General features: G+C 39.1%; 2 protein-coding genes across 2 annotated transcripts in view; both read left to right on the forward strand.

Annotated features, from left to right (window-relative positions):
- LOC103715610 (protein ATAF2-like) overlaps positions 1-1,169 on the forward strand; it is a 2,168-nt gene extending 999 nt beyond the window's left edge. The window contains exon 3 of the mRNA XM_008803297.5: positions 508-1,169. Within this exon, the coding sequence (XP_008801519.4) occupies positions 508-1,062 (555 nt within the window). The 3' untranslated portion in view covers positions 1,063-1,169. The remainder of the gene's footprint in view (positions 1-507) is intronic.
- A 12,881-nt stretch (positions 1,170-14,050) lies between these two features.
- LOC103715620 (uncharacterized) lies at positions 14,051-17,941 on the forward strand. The gene is made up of 5 exons (XM_039133630.3): positions 14,051-14,107; positions 14,193-14,445; positions 16,779-16,937; positions 17,032-17,178; positions 17,740-17,941. The coding sequence occupies exons 1-5, from the start codon at positions 14,064-14,066 to the stop codon at positions 17,857-17,859; spliced, it is 723 nt and encodes a 240-aa protein (XP_038989558.3). The 5' UTR covers positions 14,051-14,063; the 3' UTR covers positions 17,860-17,941.
- The last annotated feature ends 1,661 nt before the right edge of the window (positions 17,942-19,602 follow it).

The raw sequence follows: 19,602 nt of genomic DNA on the forward strand, positions 1-19,602 counted from the left end.
GAAACCTCATTCGCAATGCGTATGCACCAATCATACTCTCTCTCTCTCTCACACACACACAAACAAAAAAAGCTTATAATTTTATTACTGAGACTTTTTTTCTAAGAAAAAAAAAAGCCTGGAATTTGAATTTGGACCTCCTTCAAGGAGAAGCCACACACACACACGCACACGGAAAAAAAAATAAAATCTTCTAGTCTTATTACTGAGACTTTTTTTCTATGAAAAAAAAAAGCCTGGAATTTGAATTTGGACCTCCTTCAATTGGAAGCCCTTGGTGAGAGGTGCCAACAAGGTCAGCTGACAGTAGTTGGCCCTATATATTACTGGTACCTGCTCCTCCGTGACATTGTCTTCCCCAATGGAGCCTAGATGCTATTGCATCCTATTCCAGAAAATATGATCGTTCCTATCGAAACCTTGCTTTAAAGAATTGTTCTTTCTTCTTCTTTACATCTTCTTTTCTTCTTCATAGAGTGTGGTTTGATAGCCCGGTTCCCCTTTCAGGCTGAAATCTCACTTTGCCGAGTCTACAAGAGAAGTGGGGTTGAAGACCATCTCTCTGTCATGCACAAGCCATCCTCCTCCAAATCTACCAGACCTGACAAAAAACACAAGAGAGTTCACCAGCCATCATCCTCGTTCGCGACTCTCGCAGGAGATCCTTCCTCATCAGGGATACGGAACATCCATGGAGAGGGAGTTTGCAGCAGCACGAACAACATATCAGTTCACAGTGCAGTAGCTCCAGTATTGAACATGACAGATTTACTCGAACAAGATGGGATTTCACTGAACTCATCAAATATACCGGTACCAGCAAGCACACTCCTCCCTTCAGCTACTTCTCCTGTGGCCACCGCCACAGCCGATGAGTTCAATAAAATGGTAGGCGACCGCCGAGGCTACTTGAACCAAACCAATCAATTCATAGCAATGCCATCGCAGCACCAGCTGCTTAGCCTCACCGGGCTGCCCAATTCACTGGAAACCATTTCAGACAATCTTTGGCAATGGAATCAAATCCATGAGGCAGGAAAAGACTTCACTAATTTCAAGTGATCGACATAGACATAGTCCATCCATCTACTGTTGGTATTTTTCTTTTGTTTTTAGGTATGTAAACTACGAGTTCAGATTGATGTGAATGGAACTTTGTTGTTAATTAGGCCTGTAGTTCATGAAGTTTTAATTGCTTTCCTAGATTGTTCTCTTGTTTTCTTTTCTTTTTGGTATAGGAGAGCCATCGCATAAGATTGAGTTTTTCGCATACATCTTTCTTTATTGATGCTCCACCTTTAGACATCCAATAATAGTGTCAGAAGACTTGCAGAGACAGCTGCTCAGAGATTTGGACAATCTCATTCTGATTCTGGTCACGAGCCGAAAAATAGGGCCATTAAGATTTTCATTGCAATTCATTTTGATTCTGATTCCAATTGCGAATCAAATATGCGCAAAAAATTGTGGTTGTAAGGAATAGAGTCTGCTTATTTGTTTCAATTTGTGGTTACGAAAATAGAGTATTGTTGGAAGTTGGAAAGGACCGAGGTTTCAGATATCTATAAAGCTGCCCTCGCACATGATCTCATTGTTGTAGTTTTTTTTTTTTTCCAGTTACAAGTTTGTCATGGTATAGGGATACTGAAACTTTCCAAAGATGAAGAGCCCGTGACAATGAAGAACTCAAAAAAGCCTGCAATAAGTCCAGAGGGAACTCTTACAAAGAATAGTTGGAGAATGAGGATCGAAAAGCCTAAATATCAGGGACAAAGTTTGATGATTATGATTACATTGCCCATGCCACTCTTTTCGAGTACGGAAGTATGGATCAGCTCATGTTTTGTTATTGAATGCATTAGCATGGATCCCCATGCGCATCAATGAGAGATAGTAGTGAAGAGCGGTGAGCAGCACCACCACTTCAATCAATGTGGCCCACTTATAATACCATGCCCCACTGCCATACCTTGAGTCATTGCAGCTCCATTTAAATAACTGAAATTTCCTAGATGATAGATGGTGCTTTTCAAATTGTAGAAAGAACATGGGAAATTTGAGCTGGGCCATTCCAGGAGATGGACTGATCCTTTGAAAAAAAAAAAATGGCAAGGAGGAATCAATGCTTATGGGCATGTTTTATTTTTCCATGATCTTATGAGATTCTTTTAACTCAGAAAGGTCTGAAAGAGGGCAGCAAATGTTGCCAATCATTCAAGGGAAGTAGTTTGTTGCTTTTTATTTTTATGGGGCTCGAAGAGATCCTCGTTCGATAGCCTTAACTGAAGCTCTCTCTCTCTCTCAAGCAATGAGATGAAACCATATCCCCATGCTAAACTCCATTTTTTACTCAATATTAAGCAAGATACGCTATTGTTTGTCAGAGTCACATTAATTGCTTCACATGAATGCAATGGTAGATATCGAAAGGACAGCTAGAAAGAACATGTTTTCTATATATGCACCTGATAAAAGCTTGAATCTTTCAATTACACTCAGTTTGATAAAGCTGGAAGCAGCTACATTATAGACATAAATAAATAATGGATTATTTTATCCCCTCAACAGGCGGTTCTATAGTGAAATAGTGCCACTCCACACAAATTAATAAAACATACATTGGAAGCAAGTGGATGGTCCCACCAAAACCAGAGTTATCCACCAGATGGCTCATAAGAACCTCTGCCTGCACCCTGGAGCTTACACTATGCATGCTTGTATAAGGCTATGGCTGCTGATTTATGGGCTCAAACAGATGTATATATGTAAATATGTAAATATTCTCAATGCACAGTGTTTTCATCTGTCCTTTGATGTCTGCTCATAAACTTTCACGAGAAAAGATGGCTGTCCCAAGTCAAGGTTCAGTAGTGTTCCTCGGGGAAGTAGGACCATTAGAAACTGCTGCTTAAATGGACTAATAACAGATGCAGCACGCATGCTACTGCCAAACACCTGTGTCAATCTTGCTCTTTTATCTATTCTATCATGTGACTGTAATCCTACTTGAACAAAAGCAATGTCCTTTTAATTGTTGTACTCATTAACAGCATGTATTCACTAAGTGAGTCCATGGATATTCAGCCGAAGGTTTTTTTTTTTTTTTCAAATCATAGGGGAAAAAAAAAGAAGCAAAACAGTGGAAACCAACCACTCATTTGATTGATGTGAAATGGGAGAAAACCTGATATTATGTGTCTGAGGTTGACTGATTCCAATAAGGCGTGCATTTTTTCAGAGTAGAAACCTGGACAAGTCATTATTTAAGAGCAAAGTATCTAGACAAGATAGCTACAGTCCACGTTATGGAACCACCAGCAGAGTCATTTGAGACATCCCCCTGCTCCTGTAGTCAATAAGATAAAACTACAATATACTAAGGAAAATTTTTTTATCTTTAATAACCAATAATAAATTAGTCGCCTAACCAATTAACTATTGTTTCAGCACTAATTTTGTGAGGACCCGAACGTGTATTTAGTCCCACATCGATTATTCGCAAGGTAGATCTTGGGTACTTGTCACGATCCGAATCCAGCACCCGGGTTTAGCATGCAATACGACGGCATACTCTTTAAGGCAAAGCTCGAAAGAATATGCCAGGCCTAAAAATATAATACAACCTCAATATCCATAATCAACAATGATCTCAATTCATACCAGACAACAAAGTTAATCTAATGATAAAATTTAATCATCCTACTAGGAACAGTGATGCTCTATCTAATGATCTCCTTCACCTGTGATCTCAACCATAGCTATGGACCATGCATCTTGCAACTCTGAAAAAGAGAAAGAAGAAGGGATGATGAGCTTTACAGCCCAATAAGAATCTCCACAAATTTACAGCAATATAATAATAATATAAGTTTGAAAACCGCAAGAAATCGTTGCACACATCATGAAATCACAAATCGGCTATCAATAATGTTCGAATAATTAGTACAAAATATATACATCAAATATCAATAGAAATTCAGCCACTCAAGAGTGATATATCTATAATATCTCATAAATTTTTATTAATATTTTCAATGCTTTTCATTCCATTCCTTTTTAACTTGATTTGGATCAATTATATTTTCGACTTTGAGCCAAATTTCGGTCATGTTTCCAGCCTATGACAGGGCAACCAACAATATCATATTTCTAGCTTGTGATGGGGCAACCAGCAATATCAATATTTCTAGCCTATGTCGAGGCAAACAATAGTTTCACATTTGTAACTTGTGATGGAAAAAACAGTAGTTTCACATTTCGAGTTTGTGACAGGGCAAATAGTAGTTTCATATTTCTAGCATCTGACGGGGCAAACAATAGTTTCATATTTTTAGCATATGATGGGGCAAACAGTACTTTCATATTTCCAGCATGTGATGGGGCAAACAATAGTTTCACATTTATAACATGTGATGAGGCAAACCAATAGCATCACATTTCTAACCTATGACGGAAAAAATCAATAGTTTCACATTTCTAGCTTGTGACGGAGCAAACCAATAGTATTATATTTCTAGCCTGTAATGGATAAACTAATGATATCGAGACAGACCCAAAATCCTTGTTCACTTAATCAAGTTCACATCCACACATCAGTTTTTTTTATTTATTTCCGGCTTTAGACTAACCACAATCATAGTTCTAGCCTGTGACAGGGCAACCAATACAACATGGTTAGTCTAAAGCATCACATCCATTAGTCCAATTATGCAAGTGCGAGTTATGCTCAAATATGTACCCATCATACTATCAATCACAAGCAAACATAATCAACATACGATTTAATACCAAAACTATCATAAAACCATTCTTGCATCTTACTTATCTGGATCATAACATATCATACATATATAAGTACAAAAATATTTACATCATGCATGTTGGTATACAAGGATTCTTATCTCTTTGCTAATAACCCAGACAGACTACAACGATCTACGAATTGGGGAGCGCAGAACCCTGCTTAATGTCTTCTTGCCCAAAAGATTGTTCTTCTACATAACCAAATCAACATAAAAAATTATATGAGATATTCGACAACCCAGAACCCTCTACTGATTCACTAAAGAGATCCAACATCACGTAGCAACCTAAGATTATCCAGCAGTCCTCACAATCAATGATCTCTTCGGATCGAGATAGAGAGAGAAAGTACCAATAGAAAGAAACAGAAAGAGAGAGAAACTAGGGTACAAGATCTCGTTGGACTTCTTCTTGCCCCATACAAAACCAAGGCAGACTGTGAAAATAGATTCATGCAGAAAGATATACAAGGCTAGCTAGAAGACAATGCCTAATTGTTTAAATCGGACAGCACATTAAAATCTAATTCATTTGATCAAAAAACATAAATCCAATCAAGGCAATAGATTAGGGGTTATCAATTATGGGTCCAATGGTAGCTGACAACAGTCGGATGCAAGACGGACAAGGTCGACTAGGTCACAATGTCTGACAAACCGGGTCGGTCCGCTTTGGCCAATCAAATCACGAAACAATAATCAGACTATGGTTCAGGTAACAAAATAGAGATTCTTCATAATAGAGTCCAATGATACTTGGCGATGGTCGGGGTAGGGCTAGCACGATAGGTGGTCATAGCGACACTAGTCCGGACCCTCTACTAGGGTCGATCCGAGTCCACAATGAAAACATCTGGGACCCTACTGCTAGGTCCATAGAACCACGCAAAGAGAGAAACAAGGGAGAGAAAAAATCTAGCTAGAGAGTGAAAACTAAGAGAGAGAAAGAGAAAGGAGAGAGGAGAAAGAAGATTTGCCCAAAATAGGGGAGAGCCATTCTCTTCCCCTCTTCTCGGAACATGGGTGATGGTCAACAGGTGGCCCTACCCTGGCGACGGCAACCTTCAGCCGCGGCACGACAGGCGATGACGACCTTCGGCCTCGGCACCATCGGCGATGATGGTCAGTCGGCACGAAGACGGGATGAAGCGGAGGACGATCATCAAATAACTAGTCAAACTAGGCATAAATCATGGCTGACTCCTTAACCGGCAGCCACACACTCTCAAGGGTCCTAAGCGGCAGTGAAAATCAGCCAAATTCGGCGGCCGGTAGCGGCGTAACTTGGAAGGAAGAGTCGCCAAAATAGGGTACCCCTATTTCGGATGGATTCCAGTGACCAACCGGCTCAAACCCAAGCAAGGACGTCTTATAAACATAGAAAAAGAAGGAGAGGAAGGCAGGTGACACTCACGTCAGTCCGACAAGGTTCCGCAGGTACTTTTGGTGACAAATTGAAGGAGATAATTCAAAGAAAGAGCTTGGAAATCGGTGGCGATTCTCGACGATTCCAATGGAGGAAACCAGAGGAGGGGGAGAGAAATTATATAGGCAAGATCTCTAAGTTCGATTTGAACTCGAACTGCCTTTGGAAACCTTCTTTGCTAGAATCGGAGAGAAAAAAGACTCCCAGTCGGGGCCTTTTTCGCTGATTCCTCCATAGGGTCTTAATCGTCAAACGCTAACTACTATTACCTATTGGTAGGGCCGTACGCCAACTACTATTATTGGGTGGCAAGGTCGTATGCCAACTACTATTACCTATTGGCAAGATCATATAAAACTGAATGTCGATCTACCCTACTTTCAGAGGCCATACATAGCTATCTAAGATCCTTTTTGTCATAGTCACCAAGACAATTTTTTTTAAGTCATAATTTTTGAATTATATTTTCTTAAATTTTATATGAATAAAATATTAAATGGCTTTATAGAGTTCATAGCCCATAAACAAGCATTTAAGAGTAGAATAATCATGAAATTATTCTTTTCATAACAAAAATACAATTTTATAAATATGGAGTTTATAATTCACAAATAGTGCTTAACGGTAAAACAATCATAGATCCATTAATTCATAATAAATTATGAGTTTTATAATATCGTATGCTTGATTCTTAATTTTAAGAAAACATGATATCACCAACATTTAATACTATTTTCATAATACCAAAAATAAGTGAAAATTTGAAAATTAGTAAGAAGTATAAAGCTTATTTACCTCTTTCATTTTATATCATCAGATTTTGTTAGGTGACTCTGCTAAACCTATCTAAAATATTAACAACAAAATTAATGGCTTTAATAAAATAGTGTGAGAAGGCTTGACCGGGCGTAAGGTGGTTTCGGATCTGAGCAATTCGATCAATAAATTATATGGCATGGACTCGATTAGAACTAAGATTAATCAATGAAGGTTTCAAGGATATTCAACTAGGTTAGAGTGATTGGTCTAGTAGGCAGCCTAAACATTACGGCAGATTAGGGCTCTTTATAGAGAGTCAACTCAAGTTCGTAAATTAGGTCACAAGATCTGGGTTTCTTGAACATTTTAGGGAAAGAAAGTAGAGAGAAATTAGAGTGAAGAGAGAATGTGGAGAGAGGAGAGAGAAAGTGGAGAGAGAGGGATGGTGCTCTCTCCTCTTCTTTGTTTTTCTTTCTTTCTCTTCTTCTTTTCTTCTTCCTTCTTCTTTTCTTCTAGGAGGATGAAGGAAGAGGTGGACCGGTGGCTGTCGTGGTCATGGTCCGGCAAGGACCCAGCAGGCGCCGATTAGGGGCAGTGGAGAGCGGCCGGCCGGCCGGCCGAGTTCGGTGGAAGAAGACCGAAACATGGGTGCTCTGTTTCGGAAAGGACTCCGGCGATTGCCGGCTCAAATCAATGGGAACGAGAGCCCAAATCACAAGGGAATGAAAAGGAGAATATGGAGAGCTTGTACGTAGGTTCGTCGAAGCCTCCGATGGCTCTTTCTGGTGAGGAAACGAGGAAGAAAGCTCGAAGAAGAAGCTTGGACTCAATGGCTATTCTTGACGATTCCGATGGAGAAAATCCATGGAGCAGGAGTGGGATTAAATAGGCAAGATTGTTGAGTTCGAATCGAACTCGGATTACCCTCGGGAAGTTGCCGTTTCTGCCGAAATTGGGGAGAAAGATGGAGTCTTCTTCTCCTTCTCCTGCTGCAATCGGGAGAGCTAGGGCTAATGGGCCTACGCTTCTCGGGCCGGGCCATTAGCCCAAGTAAACCGGTCTGGGCTCTACATTGATTATACGCAGTTACAGGTACGATAGCTTTCAAGGACCCCGAGATAGAGGATTAAACAAAAGGAAAGGAACCTGAGACAAAGTTATCTAAAAGATCTAAAATTACATGTTTCACATCGTTCAAAAATTACATTTTTCATATTGTTTCAACAATTAAATTTTCAAAGTGTCCAGTAAATTCTCAGTCTGTGAAAGATGCCTGATACAACTCCCAGAAGACAATTTCAGCAAATATCACATAAGGCAGAGTCCCTAACCTTTCTGAATGCTAAACATTAACAGAGGCTTGTGGATCCCTTAGATATGCAGATTAAATCATACACAATCATTCTTATGGATGTGAAATATCTAATATATACTCTTGAGAATCAAAACATAAGACTGTACGTACCAGAGAATTATTTGGAGTTTCATAATACCACCAATTTACAAATGCAGGAAAGATGCCTTGCGCTGCCATTACAAAGACAAGCATTGAATTCATTCCTGTCTACTCGACCAAACAGGAATGACATCCTTAAACCCCGTATATCAATCTGTAAATCATAAAAATCATAAGACAGCAAAGTTCAAAATTATTTCAGAACTTTCCCCTTGCCTAAAATTTCATGAAAGATACAATAAGATGGCAATGACACTGAAACAGCTAGATCTTGACATTTCATTTCAATAAAAATTACCAGATGAGAGAGGTAAAAGCTTACCGGCATATAAAATCAGACTAAGGCTATAGAGTTATAACATGCCAAAAGTGACAGAGGCTTATAATGGCACAAGATATTCAATCTGTATATGGCATTTAGACAAAAATTACCATGCCAAAAGCGACAAAGGAGAGCCTTAAAATGGGGATCAGACCATGCCATAATGGACCCCAATGACTCCTGAAAGGATGGCTGATACTGAACTGAAAACAACAATATGCAACACTTTCAGTCCCACCAGGAAGTGGGAAAGATACTGCTGGTATACACAAAAGTTACAGTTGAAGTTGTTTGTTTGAGATGAGAATTTAAACAAGCCTGAGCAAGCCTTCTGGTGCAAAGGGATCAAGACACCAACTACGAGCATCTTTTCAGTCGCCCTGCATTTGGCGATCTGTACAGTCCTGGACAGTCATCCAAGAACAGATGAACCAGAGAACAAGCTTCTCTGGGTGGTACTTCAATTGACCTAAGAGACCAACTTAAACAAAACCTATCTTTGATCTTATCCAAACAGGTTGTGTAAAGAGATGATTTATAGCCCAAACTTGCCTTCATTACAAGAGGGACCTAAGTGCCCTCTTACACCACACTGGACCTGAAAATAAAATGCCAAAACTTTTGTCAAAAAAAAAAAGGCTGCAAACCGGTTGTTGTAAGTATAGGGCATTTAATAGGGTTTAGATTACTATGAACACAGAAAATTTTCCTTACATACTGTAAATGTTTTTCTAACATCGCCTGCGTTGTGCACCACAAAACTCCAGTCTGGAACATAAAGTGTGAATATAGTCATCACCATGCATACCACAAATGCAATGAGCCCACCAATGGAAGAGACATAAAAATCCAATGTACTTGTTAATAAAAGCTTGATGTAATTGTTGTTGGGAGATGTCTGCAAGTGTAGCAGTGTTGAAGATGCGTCAAGCAAGCTTTAGCAGTTCCATTGGGAACTATTGTTACTGATGAGTGCAAAGGTGGATCTTCTGCTTGCTAATACTAGATCATTGGCTGAGAACGAGAATACAAAATATATCTTAGATAAATAATATGATAGATTATGCAAATTATCGATCTCCTCGATGCCAGCTCCGCAGTCCTCCAACAACTCTTACAAGGTCTGTGTAATTAACATTTAAATTATTACTCTTTGACTGCATGCGTAGTTAGATTATGGTCATTGTCATTTCATTAAATAGGGTGAAAAGATACTCAGATGTATCACTGGGGCTATGTGCATGTGTCTGATGTTGCTGCTGCTCAGATCTTGCTCTTAGAGGTGCCTAATGCATCTGGGAAGTGCCTATGAACAAATGGAACATATCAGTTGAAAGACTTTGCTGAAACTTTTGTTTAGCTGTCCCCTGGGTAAAATATACATCAGGTAACTAGCTGCAACCAGATCCTTTTTCTTAAACCACAATTTTTCCCATGGATGCAGTAGGCATTTGAAAATATGAAAGGATTAACTTGTAGTATTCTAGCACAGGAAGCTTCCAAAATCCTCACTGGCTATTCAATTCTAATTGAATGCAGTTCCTATTTTGCATTTTGAAATTATTAAATAGATTTGCATCATTACAGAGAAGTTCAAAATTTTTATCTGAAAAAAATGCATTTGCAGGCCTAGCTATCTTTATTGCATGGGGTAAACAAATCTACCGCACTTTGATTCCTTCCTTTGAGGAAAAAAAAATGGAAAAATCCTAGGACAACGCTTTTTAGTAGCGTCTGTAGAGATGAAACTAAGACAACGCTAGATAGCGTCGTTGAAACCAAATTGTAAGACGACGCTTCTAAGTGTTGTCGGAGGCCAAAGAGGAAAGAGCAGATGATGCTTAAAAGACTCGTCAGAATCCTACTCACTAAACACCCCACTTAACACATAACTTTTTTCTTAAACCCCTATGCCAGACGACGCTTAAAAGCGTTTTCACTCCCACCTACCCGATGCTTTTGCGATGCTTTAGAAAGTATCGGCAGAAAAATTACCGACGCTTATAGGCTTTAAAAAGCGCCAGAAAAGATAAGTTTTTTTGTAGTGGTGGATCATTTTGGAATCACGATATACCGAAAGATTCATGCTAGGAAAGGTTAGTTTGTTTCCAAGTTTGGCCAGTCGGAGTGTAGGGTCCTGTTGTCCATATCCACTCATCAAGACATTGACTTGAACCCTACAGTGGCAGGCAAGCAATTGTGCTTATCCTATCTGTTATTCCATTGACCCTCCATGATTGTCCATTGCATTTGGCCACAATGGTGGGCACTTATTATTGTCCATTCCCAAGTTTGGTTAGTTATTGGAGTTCAAAGGAACGCAACTAGCAGATAGCTAGGTTTGACATTCTTCTTCCATGGGGCCATAGTTAGTTATCACTGTGAAAATAAAGACATACATTTTTTGCTCAGACATGTCCCATGGTCTACAAGCCTTCTTTTTGTCCATTTATTGTTCTTTTTTTTTTTTTTTGTGCAATCGCATAAACGTACGAAATTTAAGCTATGCTGATTTGTCATCTTAGCTGGTGTCTTGAAAATTATGTTGTATTGCAAGCCTGGACCAAATGGAGTCATAAATTTGTATAATAGTTAATAAATTTAAGAATAAATTTGAGTTCTGCATTTATGAAATCTTTTAGTTGTTGAAGAACAGATTGACCACAAGAAGTTTCTATTGATGTCTCACAACATCTAATTCCATTTTATGTAGAAATATTTTATAAAGAATGCATAGACAAGCATTACAATCTATATATGTAAACCAAGGAATGCTGAACCAGCCCGTACCGAACCAGTTCGGTCTCTGACCGATTTGGTTTGGCGTTAAAAAATGGTACCGGCCCGTACCAGCTTGAACCGGCCGGTACCGGCTAGGAACTGGTGCGAACCAGTCGGTTCGCACTGATTCCAATTTGTTTTGGACTTTTGGATGGGTGAACCAAGCTGAACTGGTGGTACCGGTTTGGTTCGGTCTGAACCGGTACTGAACCGGTCTGGTGGCCGACCGGTATGCCTACCGATACTGGTTCGGCGATCCTTGATAGAAACATTAGTAATTACATGCCATTCAATCTTTTCATAGAAGCACTCTCAAATTATCAGGAATAACATGCTCCGTATTGTTCCTCAAAAAAAATAAAAGCTCCATATTTCTTAGTGACCTCCTGCTTTTTCTTTCATTTATTTTTTTTTTGAAAGAAATTTCAGTTAAGTAGAATGTAAATGTTGGTAGCCTATCGTGATCAAATTAAATCCTTAGAATTTGCAAGCATAGCAATGTTTTCACAATGGAAATTGTCTATATGAAGAGAATTAAAATGAACCCTACATTTGCCTATTTTTATTTCGAGGATAACCATATGCTTTGATCGCAAAACCTATTTCGAAGCCAAATTTCTTGTTTCACAATAAGATCTGACTCTTAGGCTTCAACATGTGGCCTTCTATCTTGCCTAGTCAGGTAAGTACCAGAATTATCAGCCTTGACCTTCGAGAGTGAGATACTTCTTATCTTGTCCCAGGTTAATGGTCTTGCCCTCTATTCTTTGCTTTTATAAATCTCAAATGAGTAGTTGTGGTGATAAGAGCAATAGCAGCTGATGCTTGAATTAGATCTCACATAGAAATTTTACCCGCACCGACATTAACGATGATGGATTCATTTATCATCTTTTATATGATTATATGCTATGAATCCTGAACTGCTATGCAATTTTATTTGTTCTGTTCTTCATGCAAATAGTTTATTCAGACTTCTTGCAGTATCCTTTTTTATAATTTTATTTGTTCTGGATCCACCCTCATAGAGTGATAGAGACTCTTATCTGGCAACCTATGCACCTGGACTGTTATCCAAGGGCCAGCTTGTCCTGCCCACAGTGCAATGTATGCAGCCTCTAAAATATTTTCTAGATTGTCATGAATCTGGAATATTAATCCTTCCATGCTTCAACTAATTCAATACTTTCTTGCTAACACTGTTATTAGACAGTTCTACCCAAGAAACTCAACTGGGATATGTGGTATGCGAAGACATGGCAAAGAAGCTGATTGATCTTGGCCTGGCCTTCACACCAATAGAAGAGGCTGGCAATCAAAGACCCTGAAGCAAGCCTGAAAGCAGAGGGCTTCCTTGGTCAGAGTCAGCTACGAACTCATTACGACTAATCTCTATATCAAGCTTGTGATTCACCACCTTTGTAAGCTAATAAACGTTGTAAATGCCCAATAAAGTCCCCTTTTCCTTTGTGATCTTTCCTTTTTATCTCTAACCACCATGCAAGAATCTGGCTCTCAATAAATTCTTTTTCATCAAAAAGTGAAAGCCTTTCTTGTGTGCTATAGAGATATATTCCATGCTTCATGCGCTGTAGAATGCCATGGATGTTCTATAAAGCGTGCAGTCACTCTGTTAGTTTAGCTTTCAATCTTTCAACAGTTTGGCATCCTTTATCACAAGTCCCACTAAAACACAATGGAACAACTTTTAACAGTAAAAGCTTCTAAAGATGATTGGAACTTGCATGGCCCCTAGTTTATCTTCCTTCTGCCCTCCTTCCCATTCTTTTCTTCCGGTTCTCCCCAACACTCCATGTGCTTCACCTCCCCCACCCTTAATTTGCCCTCCTCCTCTTTAAAGAACAGAATCTTTCTTTAATGTGTGCGTGAGAGAGAGCACGTTCAAATCCAATCATGGAGGTTCTTCTACTTGCACTGCATGTGATCCAATCGCTGCAAGCCCACTCCCATCCCCTTCTTTGCCTCCATCTCTTCCCCTTGCAAACACTTCAGGCTCGTTTGGTTCGCGGGAAAAAAAGGGAGGAAAATGTGGTGAACGAGAAAGTAATGAGATGCCTCTTGTTTGGTTGGAGTTTCAAAAAAGAGAGGCGAAAAAGTTGTATTCCCATGGGAATATGATTTCCACATTTCATGAAAAGTTTTTTCTATTAGAAATATAGGAAAGTTACTTTTTCGTGGACTGGAAATTACTTAATTTTTATTTTTTTAAAAAAAATCTTTTAACATTAAAGACACATTAAAGACCTAATTTTTATTAAAAGTATAATAGGAATTATACATTAACTTTTTCAGGAAAGTAGATGGGCAACCAAACATAAGCACTCTGAAAATCTGACATTTTTCCATTGTCAACCAAACATGCCAAAATTACTTTTCCAGATATCCTCTTCCCAGAAATCTGCTTCCTAAAAATCACATCCTAAAAGAAAAAATACTTATACGAGCCCTTCATATATCAACCACTCTCTTCGTCAACCTCTCAAGCCAATTGACACAATGAGCGCTTCCTCAGCTTCTGCCACCAAAGCTTCTCGCTCTTGGTAAAACTCTTCTCTTATGATGCACTGGTCGTTTGCGCACCAAATCTCACAGCCTTTTCTATTTTACTGCTTTATTTGTTCACAGGTCTGTTAGTGAGGATTCATTAAGGAGGTATGTAACTTATGCAAGCGAGAGCTGCATTCAGGAGCTGCTATCTGCCTCAGAGTCGAGCCGGCCTGGATGTGAAGATGGATGGAAAGTGTTGGCATTTGAGAACGGTGTCGAGATATCAAAGCGGTGCTCGGGCTCACTGCATGTCTTCCGTAGCAGGTGGCTGCTCCGTTCGGTCTCGCCGCAGCAGTTCATCACCGTCGTCAACGCCATTGACGCTGCTAAGGTGCTCTCTAATGATCTTTATGAATTGAAGCACTTATCTGGTCGCTTTCCCTTCCTTTTCAGAGTTTCTTTTTTTTTTTGTGGAGATAATCATTCCTTTTCATAATATCATTTGATGTTTAAAACATGCTTACAACAAATAAAAGAAAAGAAGGAAAGTTAAATTTCTAACAATGTAATTTACTTAGATACTATGATCATATATTTTTGAGCAGCCGGCACCACCCAAACTTTAATGCCATTCAACTACCAATTTTTTTCGATAGCATACTTCTTGACGGGGGGAACAACATCATGTCAACCGGAGGATTACAGCAGCAAGAACAACTACAACAGCAAGGACAACAAAATCATCCGGCACTTTGGAAATTGTTGTAATGACAGAAGAAAAGAGACTTTTTTTTTAGAAGAAGAAGAAGAAGAAGAAGAAAGGATCAGAAACACTTTTTGTATCCACAAGAGAGAAAAAAAACAAAAAGAAAAAGCTTGGCTGGCTCTTGGCATGGGACCCTCCTAACGTGGCATTAATCTGTTTGTTATGCAGCACCCTAGAGCACTAATGAGTGGAGAAACATGAAGGGTCACATGTGCAGTCACATATGCTTTGCTAGACGAAATGCAAGCAAATATTTAGCTAGCAGAAGAGAAACAAGAGGTACACACTAATATGAATAAGTCGCATTAATGGCGAACACTCAGCCAAAATAGAATGGATGATAGTGGACAAGTGGTTTCCTTCTGTCTTTATGTCAGTTGGGTCAAGTTTCATATTTGCATTTGTTGCGGTTAAATCTGGCCCGAGGGCGACCATGTCAGAAGAGGACGAGTAGCCGTCGGCCGGGGGCCCGGGACAGAGAAGGGGAGCCACCTCCTGCTCTCCTGTGGACCTGCACAAAGTCTTTGCCGGAATCTCGGCGAAGGTTCTCCGATGGCTAAGTTAGTGAAGTTTTTTTAGAGAGTTTATTTTTTGTAGGAAAGAAGAAAAGTTCTTGAGTGTTATTGGCGTGGCCTATTTATAGTCCTCACAAGGGCGACTAGGTGGCTGCCATATAGATCATCCTCATCATGGGAAGGAATGGTCTTAGCTAGGTGTGGCAAAGTATGGCTTCTGGTAGGTGCGGCGGGGTATAGCCCTTGGCAGATGTGGTGGGGTATGGCTCTTGACAGGTGTGGCAGGGTATGACCCTTGACAGGTATGGCAGGGTATGGCCCTTGGCATGCACTTGGCGAGGTCATCTCAGCCCTTAGTAGGGTCTGAGGTCAGCCAAGCCTCTAGCTCTTGGCGGAGCCGAGGTTTGCCTGATTCTTGACGGAGCCAACGTCAGCCTGGCTCTCGTTGAGGTCGTTACTTGCGGTTGAAGGAGTCCCTTCGGCCTACTCGGTTATGAGGTTTGCTTGGCCGGGGTTGGGTGGCTTCGTGTCGGAATAGTACGATCCATTTTGTCTCCCATGAGCATTCAAATCCAAATACTATGTAGAAGTTTTGGTGTGTACTTAGTGTTGCTCTTACTTCAGAAAACGAGGAGAAGTTAGAGGTTAGGTTTTCTGGCTTCTTTAGTAGCACTATTTTGACTTTTTCTTTTTCTAGGAGAATTTTGCATATGATGCTACCAAATACTTATGTTTCTTTGAGAAGTTTTTTTTTTTTTTTTTTTTTTTAAGCAATACAGAAGATGTAATTAGGGGCCTTCTTCCACCCTTCGAAAAAAAAACGAAGATAAAAAGAAAGAAAAGGAGTTCCTCCATCCTATTTTCCTCCCATGATAGTTTTTCCAGTACATTAGAAAAACCTTCTGTTAATTTTGTTCGGTAAAGCTGGCTGTCTTTTTTTTATTATTCTTAACTTCTTTTCTCTTTCACCCTTTCTCTTAAAGCACAATTATCTCCCTGTATTACATATATTTACTGTTGCAAGTTTCCCTTTCTTTCCTCCTTTTTCCTCTTTTTCTTTTTCTTTCTCTTCTTTATTTGAGCCTTCTTCACTCTTTTAGCAATTCAAAATTATACATAGCCAAACTATCTCCTTGTTTATTATATGTAGCCGTTAGAATGGTCACTAGTGTGGTGCTGCTTCCACCGATTAACACATATGAGCAGTTGAAAGTAACTATTCATGTTATATAAAGTGATTAGACTCGAATGCAGAATAGTTTGATATATATTTCAAGTCTAACATGCTTGTTATTATTCATACCTTTTTCTTTTTGTTACTTTCAACATTGCATTCGTAAAATTCCAACTTTCAGTGGAGAAATTATCTAATTATATTTACTCATCCGAGTTGGCAGTTACTAGAGTATTTATATTAATATATTCTTTATATTTCTGCACCAGCAATGGGATCCTGATCTAGTGGAGGCTAAATACATAAAGGACCTTAACGATAACCTCAGCATTATTTGCCTCAGGTTTGGCGATGCCTCAAAGCCACTCTTCAAGAACAGAGAATTTATAGTCTACGAACGACGTGAGACGATGGATGATGGAACTCTTGTAAATATACTATTCCAACTTCCCAATGCTAAAACCAGTGTTCTTTCTGATTACCGGTGTTTAATGTAACGCAATGAGAAACTTGTTGATTTAGGTGGTTGCTGTGGCATCTCTACCGAAGGAGATCGCTGCAGGGTTGCAGCCTAAGAAGAACAATGCAATTCGAGGGCTGTTGCTGCAGTCTGGATGGGTGGTTGAGAAGCTTGAGGATGACTCCTGCATGGTGACCTACGTCGTTCAGGTAATAATATTTTCTAGACCATTTCTCATGCAACCAAGCTTTTTCTGAAACCAATTTAGATAACAAAATCCATATAGAAACACTTGAAACGGGGAAATGCATGAAGCAACATCAAGAAATGCAGTAAAAGCTATGAGGTACAAGAAATAAGCACATCGATTTTGATGGCTTCTCAATGCAGATCAAGGATGAGAAATCAGATTTTCAAAGAACAAACATGACAGATTTTGATAAAATTATGCATTTTGCTGTTAATGTATGCTGTAGTTCAGAAAACTTACAGAATTTGATATGCACCTTGGTCAATCTATTTGGTCCCATTGGATCACAAACCTGCATCATGAATAGGGTTGAACTTGTTGGGTCTACGCCACTTTAGTCTAAAGTAGCTTAAATTGAAGTCCTTAATTAGTTGGCTTTGGATGAGGTCTAGTCTTTGTAAAACCATCTTTTTTGTTTTTGTTTTCTAAGTTTGTAACAAAAGAAAAAAAAAAGAAAAGATCATAAGTGTCTCATGTTGCTCCTCTTTTTTTTTCTGGTTTTTGTGTTGTTGTTTTGCAGTTAGATCCGGCTGGATGGTTGCCCAAATGTTTTGTGAATAGACTCAATACGAAGCTGGTCATGAGCATTGAAAATCTTAAGATGCTAGCACAAACTTGTCCCATGAGTGGTGCGATTTGAATGCTTTACTAGAGAAAAAAAAAGAGGAGTATAAAAGTAATATATATGAGTAATCAAATATATATATGAGACAGTCATGGAAAATAACCTATTTCTTCAACTTGGACTCTTCTTTTACCTTTTGTATCATCCAAGAAATGAATCGATGATTTAGAGATATTACTATGAGAGATTCTCGTGGGATATATTTCATTGCAACAAATAATTTCTAGAAGCGGCTGTGCTAACTTGGAAAATTTCAAGTACGATAACATCATATACAGCAACGCCTGGGATTATGTATTGGATGGACAAATTTTGGTCCCATCGATCACTAAACTATTTGTTCATACCGGCAATCATGCAACTGGTATCATATTCTATGTAACCAAAGACATCGATATTTGATACATATATGCACGATAAATATAATTATATATATATATATATATATATATATATATATATATATATATATATATATATATATATATATATATATGAATATGATTTTATACAGGGATTCTTATCTTTATCTGCAAACCAAGATACCAAGTTTAGTCCAAGTCCACACCTAACAAGTTTGATTAATTAAACATTAATATTTATAATCCACTTGTCTTCGATCAAACACCAGCAATATTTATTTCCTAATTTTGGAGTTTTAATGTTTGAAATACTCTTAGCACTATTTTTTCTGTCCTACCTAATACAAAATTAAAATAAATAATGGGTTAGCATCTTATCTCAATTTAGAGACTAGAGCATAAAATCCTCTAGGGTGCTCCTTATCCGGATGACTACACTCCCACACAAAATCAGGACCAACCATCAGAAGAGATTTGCACAAGAAATAAAAAATAATAATAGAAAATATGCAAAGGAGTGGAAGAAGGACAATGCTGGCTGGGTGGCGATGCTTATCAGCCTACATCGGCCAGAACAATTAATCTAATTTGTCCAACTAAGAATTGATGGCAATGAGACATATTAAAAGTAGTCAATGGTGGGTCCTTTGGGTCAACCTAGGGTCCACAAAGAAAGGATATGGGACCCTCCTACTAGGGTCCACCAAGGTTTGTAGAGAGACGAAGAGATGAGAGAGAGATGAGGGAAAAGAGAGAGATGAGGAAGAACATGAAATCCCTTTTCATGTTCTTTTAGAATAGAAAAGAGTTGAGGAAGGGTGGGGCCTTGCGACGGCAGTGGTCGGAGATGGCAGTTCATTGTGATGATGAGCGGTCGATAGTAGGAAGGAAAAACATAATTGAAAGAACAAGGGTTCGGGCTGAAAGACAAGGGTCCAAGCTTCATTTGGTTTCGACTCACTCGTCGGCAGCTAGCCAAGGCTCCATCATGTAGGTCAAGGAGAGTCTCAAGAAGGGTTGGTCGGAGGTCCAACCGGCCATCATATTAAAAAAAAAAAAGAAAGAAAGAAAAAAAGAAAGAAAGAGGGGGTGGATCTCAAAAATAAGGGATTTGATTGCTATTTAAAATTGGCGATTTTGCGATAAGATCTCGGCCAGTGGCAGCTACTTGAGGTAGAAAAAAGAGGAGAAAGAGGGTACCATTGAAATAGGAGGAGACAATACTTTAGCTCCAGCAATGATGCGGTTGCCGCACAATACAACATATTTTTTCCTTCGGAAGAAAGAAGGATGCCCGATAGTGATGGTGCACCAAGGGTGGGGAATGATTTATTGATGGTAGAGGCTAGGGTTTATGAGCCTCTAAAAGAGTCGGGGCGGAGTCGGAGTTGGTCTC

The sequence above is a fragment of the Phoenix dactylifera genome, chromosome 4, assembly GCF_051530095.1.
Source record: "Phoenix dactylifera cultivar Ajwa chromosome 4, Ajwa_hap1_PhDact_Kaust_v1.1, whole genome shotgun sequence".
Classification (NCBI taxonomy): Eukaryota; Viridiplantae; Streptophyta; class Magnoliopsida; order Arecales; family Arecaceae; genus Phoenix; species Phoenix dactylifera.